We start from the raw sequence: 10,012 nt of genomic DNA, 5'->3' as shown, positions 1-10,012 counted from the left end.
TTGCAAGAGGACACCATGTTCCTCAAGTAGTTTTGAAGCAGTACTGAAGCAGTACTCAATGGTAAGTTCAAATGGATCATTGCACCAAGGGTTTTTTCATCTCAAATTTAAATATTAATTCTGGAAAATCAAGTGAAACATAAAATAAAGTCCTGAAAGAAAGTGACTTTGCTGTTGACTAAAGGGAAATAATTGAATTATCTTGTGAAAGCTTTATGAATCATGCAATCTTTATTTGTACAGAACATAAAAAGCAGTTATGTCTACAAGAAACATTTCAGAGAGGAGGATGATATATATTATCAGATCCCTTGAAGCTTTTTAGAAAGACGAGTTAAAAGAGGTAATCAGGCGCTTTTGTTCAGTATCCAAAAAATCATGTGAGAAAAATTAACAATTTTGCCTGTATGACTCAATCACCAGAGGATCAGATCAGCTCTGAAAATCAGCAGTCAGCTGTAGGTGAATGTGTCCTTTGAGGTTTCAAACTATAAAGCCATTCCAAAATAAACAGGATTGCAAGATGAGATATCCATCAGTGAATTTACTTCATCCAGATCCCAAATGTTGCTTTCCAGCTTTTCCACAGGCAATTTGAACAGGAACTAATCTACACACTCAAGGAAGACAGACATGGCAGAGACACAACATGTTATCTTTCTCAGTCGTACTATGGATTGGTTCAGCATTATTTAATGTGTTTTGAACAGGAGGCAGTTACAGTCCTGTAGAAGTGACACATTATTGAACTACCAACGCAGATACATGCCTCAAGGGAAGACACCGGAGCATAACCGTGCTACATCAATAACAACATACTTAAAGTGTCAGACTGTGGAGCATTTGTGTCACTGCTCATCCAGAGCTCCATCTGTTTTTAATGAGAGCCAAAGATTTAGTCAAATAGGAGATATCTGTTGTCATTTACATCATTCGTTAACTTGATACACATCAATAGCAGATGTAGATCAGAAAAATATGGTTCAGATATTCGACTGAGTACGTTAGACTTAGTTCTAAATCAGCTCAGGCTTTGAACAGCACCTAAGATCATGCTATTGTTAACACGCTTACATACTTTGTTGGTATGATTTATACTTCTAGGTATAGATATTTTAGTATCATCGAAATTAAGAAGGCTACATTAATCTCATAACCGCTCATCAATATGAAATATGACCATAGTCACAGGAATTCATCCTCCATGGATGAATGCGTGTAAAAATATCACCTCTTAGATTTAAAATAGGATATAAAGAAGTGAATGTGAGCATGAAATATGCAGAACGCATGAAGGCAAGAGAGATGCAAAAGGCATTTAAGCAACCTGAAGATTCACACTGTTCTTTGTTCTCTGTTTCGGAAACATTGTGTTTTAATGAAGTTGTGTTTGCTTGCAGCAAATGCTCCACATGGTGCGTGTTACTCTGTGTGCTAGAGCCAAGCTGTGCAATATGGGATTGGTTGTGTATTTTTTTTATTGAAACGCTCCAACCACAAGCATAGCTCAACACCCATTTCTAACTTCATAAACTAACTTCATAAAGTGGCTGTGGTCTGATCATTTCTTTCTGTCATGTTCAATAAATTCCTTCAATTCAACCATGAAATTGGCAAAAGGCTGTGCCTGGAGTGAAGAAATGAATCTCCTAAACTAAATTAGGAGCAATACAATTGGTTGACTAGGTAATTGCATGAAAAAAACAGGTGGGCAGGTGTTTTTGTTTAGTTTTGCTCAAAAGGCTAAAATTGCACACTTTTTACTAGTACTGGCAATAATTTGGAACTAAAGAACTATTAATATTTCGTGGGAATCAAATCAGTAAAAGAAAGAAATGCTCAACTGACTGAAGTTTCTTCAGTTTTTTTGACAGTATCCATTAGCATTTCACCTTGGTGTTATTTATATTCATATGATTGCTGTAAAACATTCAGAAACAAGTTAGTTGGAAATCACACATTTATGTGGATACCTTGGAGAGAAATCTGCTATTGGTTTGGCTCAAAATAAAAACCAAAGGCAAAAGAGTTAAACGTCAAAGGGCTTATTGGTTGTGTTTATCGTTCGTGACATGATCAGAAGTGCCTCTAACCACAACACAGGGCCACAGTCCTGTTGATTTCTGTATTTAGTTATTATCTAAAAGCAACAGTAAGGGATATCTTGACATGGGGTATAACTCTTTATTAAACCATTCCTAGGCTCTTTCTTTCAACATTGCACTGCATTTCACTTCATAAAAGTCAATGCACTTGACAGCTGGCATGAAGTTCCATCTGACTGATACTTCCAAAGCCTTGTCCAAGAAAAACACAAAAGGCTTCCATCAGAAATACAATGACAATGGAAGCCTGCCAAAATATATTACAGCTTCATATACAAATATATAAATGTACAATCAATAAATATGGTTATTGAGCTGTATTATAGATGTGATTTTATCCAGTCCATTACAAATTTCAAAGGCTTGTGTGCTGTTTTTAATTCTTTAATGTTTCAAAATAAGGATATGTTGTAGGCTGAGCTTAGTCAATGAGGTAAATCGCCTCAGGTGAGACATTGTTGACAATTCATGAAACCTTTAAGGAGGGCTGCCATTTCTGTGTCATTAAAAGAGTGGCTGTCCTTCAAAAAGACCAACACTAAAGAATGCAAATCCCTGTCGGAGTGCAAACTTAAAAAACTTTGACATGAAAATGGCTGCAAGGGACAGAGACTCTTAAAGTGACCAGTGACACAAAAACCAATGCAGTCAATGAACAAGCAAGGCTTCAAGAGATCAGGTATTAACACTTAACTTATATTCGGAAAAGAAAAAAAAACAACACGGTTACAGGTTAAGGTATTTACAAAGAATGCTGTGATTCTCCGTTCAGTAGATTGTAAAGGTTTCTTTGGTCCCTGTCGATTGTTGGCAATTAGTGGTTAAATAAAGACAAACATTGGACACAAAATGATCATTTAAAAACAAACACTCAAAGATGTGCCTTATCTATGCCTATCACTATGAATCATGTATACACAGCAAATAATCCAAGTTCACGTAGGCACAGGAAACGCATCATTCAGAGGCTCAAAATATATATCAACGTCGGTATAAACAGTACATATGGGATATAAAAGCATAAACAATGATTACAAAGCAGCAGAGGCTACTGAAAGTGTAGATTTGTGAAAGTAAAAACTGTGAGGACATCATCAAACAGAAACCAGTTATAGTTTTAGCAGCAGAATTTGCAGGGAGACGTGAAAAGTCATGAGTGGACTGATTTATAGCACTGTGGATGAGGTTACGTTGGTTGCACAGAGAGTTCAGGGAAAATGCAGAAAGAATGAAAAAAAATAAAATCAGGATTCATCGGGTGTCCAGTTATTTGCAAAAACTTCCCTGGTGTTACTGTGTGCCATCCATCTTTGGCTAGGTGTGCCGGGATGGATGACATGCACGGTGGAGGGCATCAAGCGCAACTTCAAGCGTCGTTCTGACCAAAGAGACTGCCCTGCATTTTACGTCTGTGCATCCTAGAGAGACGAAACGACAGTGAGCATGAGAGATAATGCTTCTGCTAATTCTAAACAACAATAAAAGGACGGTCACCGTAGGGTTTTACTGTCGTCATTAAGCAAACAACTGTGCAGATTTTTGAATGAAGAATGAAGGATTTGAAATTTGACGTATGTGTTTGCATGAGTGACGGTAACTCGAACCTTCTTTCTTTACGGCTGATGTTGTCCTCTTTTGACTTCACAAAGACAGAATCTTCCCCTCCCCTGACAAGGTAAGCAAACTCTCCGTCCTTAGCTTTGAAGATCACCCTGAAATCACGCACACACAAAAAATAGAACATTTTCATCAGACGTTTAAAATCACAAGACATACATACACGTTACCAGGTCTAATCTGTGCTTCTGTATTGGGGGGGTGAGAACTCACTTGGACTGAGTCTCCCCAGACTTGATGCGAAGCTTTCGGATGTGAAACTTGCTGTTGCCCCACCAGTTGGACCAGCTGAGGATCGCATCCTTCTCCCACCGCAGTTTCACAATCATCAGTTCGCCTATGTCCACGTCGGTGGTGATAAGGAAGGACAAGGTGGAGTTCCCGTTCAAGACTGGTCTGAAGGGTTAAAGGAAAAGAGGTTTTCGGAGTTAGTCAGCTCAGACCAGGCTGTACTTTGTGTGTTTGTTCACAGAGATGTGATGTATGCATCTAGCCTTAATAGTCCTTATTTAAAATCAAGATAGTTGGAAACATGCTGACACTGTCTGTGTGATTGTGGTTTAAACGTGATAAGCCATTTTGTGCACGTACAAGACAAAGGAAATGTCCTCCTTCTCAGCGTGGGTTCCGTACAGGGAAACCTTCATGGGCTGCTCTGTGAAGCTAAGCTGCTCGTTGCTGAAGAAGTGTGCCTTCACTTGGTAGTGGAAAACTGTAGGATGGGACAAAACACGCAGTTTTATATTCACTCTTCCCAACAACTTTCACACCGCTGCTTAAAGTTTACTTAACATAGACAAGCCTTGTCACAGTGCTGCATTTAAATACAGATTTGTACGAGATCCTGGTTGGCTTCATTCATACTGTATATCTGCTAAAACATCGGAAGCTTTCGCTGCAGCTGTGCATCTCAAGCATATGAATGTCTAACAATAATGCAGTTGCCTAGTGCTGAATGGTAATTCTTAAAAAAAGAAAAATGTTTCCATTGCCTCTCTGGTGTATTACATGTGGCAGTGTCACATTACTTAAGCACACCCACTCCCACCAAAATACCCATGACCTCCTCTGCTTGTGACCCCCTGAATACACACTACTCTTCGTACATGTGTGCTTGCATTAAGTGTTCACAAACTGTGAGTAGTCTGTTAGTATCTCCACTAACGCCATTGATATTACTACCAGTTCCAAGCAGCCACATTCATATTAAGGTTGTTCACCTACAGTACGGCGTAAACCGAGGATTGCTTTAATCACTGTATGTGCATGGTTTAACTCTCAGTAAGCAGGCAACGCATAACCAACCGTAAAAAATTTTTTCCATCATATTCCTTTTGAGGTGCGTCTCCATTCTCCTGATATTTACCTTTGTATGGCATCATGTCGCGAGTCTTGAGGTACATCTTTGTGCTGCGGGCAGTGCGCACCTTGTTGACGTTGTAGCCCAGCTTGTTGCAGCGGTTCTTCCTGCAGCTGAGGCACATTCCCTTGTTAAAGGCCTCTTTGGAATTGCAACGGTACGCCATGCTCTGGAACTGAGTGTTCACCAGAGAGTCAATGAACAAGTGGATGGAGCGCTCGTGGGAACATTTGACAAGCTGGTCCATATCTGCAACGCACCAAGAAAAAAGAAAGATTGAAACCCTTGAACGTTCTCTCAGATGGCGTCATGTCAAGCTGGAAAATTACTCCCTGATGTCTGTGCTTTTTACATGTTCACACATCGTGACTGATGCTAACCTGGAAGCCATTTCTCACTTAGTTCTGCTTTGCTTGGTTAAAACACAACAGCTGAAGGCGTGAAGCAGCGAGACATCAAGCCAGACCTTGTTCTCTGTGGCACATTATGAGTCTGTAGTTGTGTTTTGAATGCAGGGAAGCTTTTATAGAGCCAGAGTGTCTGTTGACTCTGTGTACTAACATAAACTTGTTATGAATTACAACATTCTACACCACTATAATCTGGGCAGAGATGTGTATTTATGAAGTGCGCCACACAAAAAAAAACCCGGAGATAATCTGCACCATCTGGTCTAAGTAATTAACAATCACAATATATCCATGCATGTTCCTTACACCCCACAAAAAACACAGTTAGTCTTGAATTTAGCATTTTTGTATGATTAGGCATGAACTTTGACAGTATTCATATTGCAAGCTAGCCGAGGCACTTAAGAAATCAGCATTTTAACTAAAAGTGTAGATACAAACAAAAGGCGGCATACTTTGGAGGCCCTTGATCCCTTCCAATGCAATCCCCATCAAGGTGTTCTGGATGTCGCAACCCGGCTGGAAGGTGCCTCCATTTGGGTAGATGTCAATGTGACCCACAGGTCTCTGGATGCCAATGCTGCGGTCTGGGGACCCCCTGGTGTTGGTATGCAGGACGTCCACAAACTGGGCATCGCCTCGGGACAGAGTGCTTTGGTCGTCTGCGTTCTCAAAAGTGGGACCAGCAGGATCCAGACCTGGTTACAAAAACAAAAAGAGGATTTGTTTTTTAATCATTGCTGCCAGACTGAAGAAAGATTGCATGGCTGAAGGGACAATAACATAACGAGGATCACTTCTAAGGATTGATTTACGAATGAAAAAAAACTGAAGTGTGTGCTTGGCCCGGATCCTTTCAGCCCTGTGAGGCTATACAGAACCACTGAAGCTAAAAAAAGAACAATGCAAGGCAGTCATTGTGGGCTCCTAATGGGTCGCTGCTCTCAGATCACAGTAAACACTCCATTCTTCCAAGCAGGTCAGAGGGATTTCAAAGCTGGATAAACTTCGTAGTGGCAAAAAAAACAAGATTGGAACTGGCAAAGACTGGCTGTATGCAAATACACAATGCAGGTCTGGAATTAAGCTAAATACATGCTTCACTGGAGTCAGGCTCCAGATTTAGCATTGGCTAAAACATTGTTATAACTGTAATAGTGCAGTTGCGTGAAAATGCAAAGGTTTATCTATGTCGACTGTTTGAGGTTTGCAGGTCAGTCAAAACATGTTTTTACCTGTGATCCTGCTGATCTTATGGTCAGTGAGGTCTCCGGCAATTCCAGCAACGTGTGCTCCCAGACTGTAACCCAGCAGATGAAGCCTCTCCCATGGCAACTGCAGCTCTTTCTGTAAGAAAACAGACAGGTGAGATGTGTAAGAAGAGCATTTTTTTTTTGTCATAATGCATGTTTAAAGACAATTTACAGGCTGTACCTGGCAATGCTCTGCAACAGAGTTTGGGACATTATCCAAAATGAGAATTATTTTGTGTAACTCCTTATTTTGCCAAATCTTTTGCAAGCTTTTAAACTTGAAAGTTACACAAACAAAGGGCAAACACATGAAAGCATTAGTCATGCAAATGACCTTTTCTGTCTTGAAGTGCTTCAGACAAAAGTTGGGCTCCACTAAACACTGAACCATGCAACGAGGAGCTGCTTTGAGCCACAGACACAGCTATAAAACACCTTTATAGCTGTTCAAAATCAAAACCAGAAGGAAAACATATCCACAGCAGCTGGGTTGAGTACAGTACATTACGTCATGAGTAACAAATATCAGACATTGCTCGAATGTCTTTGCCAGCATATTTAATATCAGTGCTGTGATACTTTGGTAAAGTGGGCCAAATCCACAAAGAGGATGTAGAAAGTCTGAGCCAGCTCTTAGTGAGCCATCAACCGGCTTAGGCACCACTTCTTCCATAGTATTTACCTGCAACCAGGTGACAAACTTGGCCACGTCACGGCCCACTAGCTTGGTGTAGGCTGCAGAGGTTGGGTAGTGCTGGTTTGCACGAGTCAGCCAGTCCACCACAATCACATTGGCAGTTGGCTCACGCTCATACAGAGCGGACACCAGCTTAGGCACCCAGCTCTCGAACATCCCCGTTACCTACAGGAGCACACACAGACATTAGTGAAAAGTGGCCTATACTTAATAAAACAAGAGCTTTATGTTTAGTCAATTTAGCAAAACATTGCTCACGGTCCACTTATATTGTTTTTTCGCACAGTGATTCAAGTAGTTTGGTTATTCCTTTGCCAGTTTTTTGGGCAAACTTCTTAAACTACAAACAATTTTGAACCATAGCAGGAACGAAATGTTCCTGAATTTGCTCAACTAAACTTTATTATATTCGGCTTTAAATTTGTCGCATATATTGCTTCTTCTTTTTTTAACATATGAGAAGTGAGATATTCTAGAAGTAATCCTGCTCGATCCAACTCTCAGCTAAGAGTCTGACCAAAGCTCAAGTTCTTTGCATTATTCCATGAACTGTGGAGAAATGTCTACTTTTTGTATTACATTCTCTAAACGTTTTATACTACTTGTACTTTGTTCATTTTTCACCATGCAGATTGGACCTTTTTTTTTTCCAAGTGTGAAAGTGTCTGCGTTGTAGTTTAACACCCCGAACACGGCAAACTTTTGAGTGAAGCTCGCCTACATGGGCAGACACAGGTCAGCTACAGTATGGCGTGATTTACTTTGCCCTTGGCCCTCACTCTGTGTCTTGTTGTTGGAGAGGAGCCAATGCATCATCAGGTTCAGATTTTACTGCATGACTGGCTTTAAATCACATTATAGGGGAAGATGCATGGCCCTGCTATCTCCACACTCTCAGCCCATTTTTCTGAACAAATGTATTTCTTGTTGAGCCATAATGTTTGAACTTTTCCCAATATTTCTGATAGTTAGTTGCATGATCTTCTCTTTCTTTCTTTCTTTCTTTCTTTAACATTACATCTGAGGATGTTTAGTTTAACATACCGTCCATCCATGTATCACAATGAAGGTCTGGGATTCTGGTTTGAATTCGCACTCTTGGATGGTCTCTGGCCTGCCGGCCACGATGTAGCACATGTCATCATCTGGGATGTCCTCGGTGCGCAGGGAGAACTTGGACACGATGTCAGTGTAATCTGTGATCCATTCAGTGGTTGTCGGCAGAGAAGCGGTGGTGGCTGTAGTGTTTACTGTTTCAACACACACCCACACACACACACGCGCGCGCACACACAGAGTAGATCATTAAGTTGTTGTGGCATGACAGGAATGCAGAGGATTGTTGTCAGGTGGGATTCTAACAAAGAAACATCATTATCAAAGTTTCCGTCAGAGCCACACAGCCGCCGTGGATCCGTTAGTTGCTTTCAGTATAAATATGCTCAGTTCAGCTTTTTATAAACTAAACAGACCGCTCATCTCAACAGAGATGAAATATAAGGTATGGCAGTGTCGCCCCCTTTTGTCTTTTGCGATTTTTTTTTACCGGCACAAGTTTGATGAGGACGCACAATAAAGAAGCTGAGTTTACCAAAATAAAAACACGTGAACCATTTAAAAAGTCATATCGGAAGGAAGTTGGTTCTTTTTAACGAGTCACGCCACAAAACGTGAATAAACTAAAAAAAATTAAAGATTTTCCATGGCGAAAGCTCAACCAATCATTTTTTTGTTTTGTTTTGTTTTAGTTTTCTTATCTAATTAAACAATGTAAAGAAACTGTGTTTACTTTTTTTTTAAAGAAGAAAAGTACTCTGTTTTCCAGTGATAACTATATCGTCTTTTCTGGTCTTTCCTCTGAACAAAAAGCTTTTCTTCATACACACATGGAGCTGAATGGTATGAAATGGGATGTAGACCTGCAGCTCTGAAGTCTGAAAGCTTCTGAGGAGGTTATACACGGCCAACGTGGAACAGCATGCATTAATTAGCTCATTTCCTGCGGTCTGTTTTCTTAATCCCAGCTGCATCACTTTAAAAACAATCTAAAACGGTGTAACTCATTAGGCTGAACAGAGGTCGGTCTTACCAAATACAGTTGCAGTGGGGGCTTCAGGATCTGAAGAAAAAGTTGCAAAGATTTTTCCCAAAGTTATCCAAACAGCCAAAAAGCAAATATTTTCCTTTCCCATATTATTAATGAAGTTTTGTTTTGTTTTGTTTTTTCAAAACCTAAAATGCACTGAGAAAAAAGTTCTGTGGAAGTTGGTCGAGTAGTTGTAAATCCACTTAAACCCAATACACCGGTGACAAAGTGGTGTGGACCTGAGGTTTAAGGGTGAAGTTTAAGGGTGAAGTTTCTTGTGGTCTGTCACAGCTACGGCTCCAAGTCATCTTTATGGGTGCCTTATTTGAATATCCAAACATGATTGGCTGGGGGTTCGAGGGAGGAGACTAAACTTTATCCTGGCTCTGAATAACTAAGAGCACATCATTCATCCTCCCAGAAAAGCTGGCCCCTGGCTGCACAGCAGAAGGTTTCATTTACACGGTGCCATTAGAGTCAGCTA

General features: G+C 40.4%; 1 protein-coding gene across 1 annotated transcript; it reads right to left on the bottom strand.

Annotated features, from left to right (window-relative positions):
* Positions 1–2,170: 2,170 nt before the first annotated feature.
* Positions 2,171–9,811, bottom strand: lpla (lipoprotein lipase a). Its single transcript, XM_075485291.1, has 10 exons — positions 9,532–9,811; positions 8,487–8,692; positions 7,428–7,607; positions 6,728–6,839; positions 5,948–6,190; positions 5,089–5,331; positions 4,314–4,434; positions 3,936–4,118; positions 3,710–3,817; positions 2,171–3,523 (listed from the first exon to the last, which is right to left on the bottom strand). The coding sequence occupies exons 1-10, from the start codon at positions 9,632–9,634 to the stop codon at positions 3,472–3,474; spliced, it is 1,551 nt and encodes a 516-aa protein (XP_075341406.1). The 5' UTR covers positions 9,635–9,811; the 3' UTR covers positions 2,171–3,471.
* Between the last annotated feature and the right edge of the window lie 201 nt (positions 9,812–10,012).

The sequence above is a fragment of the Odontesthes bonariensis genome, chromosome 15, assembly GCF_027942865.1.
Source record: "Odontesthes bonariensis isolate fOdoBon6 chromosome 15, fOdoBon6.hap1, whole genome shotgun sequence".
Lineage (NCBI taxonomy): Eukaryota > Metazoa > Chordata > Actinopteri > Atheriniformes > Atherinopsidae > Odontesthes > Odontesthes bonariensis.
Note: the sequence above shows the minus strand (reverse complement) of the source record. Positions and strands in the feature narration are given on the sequence as shown.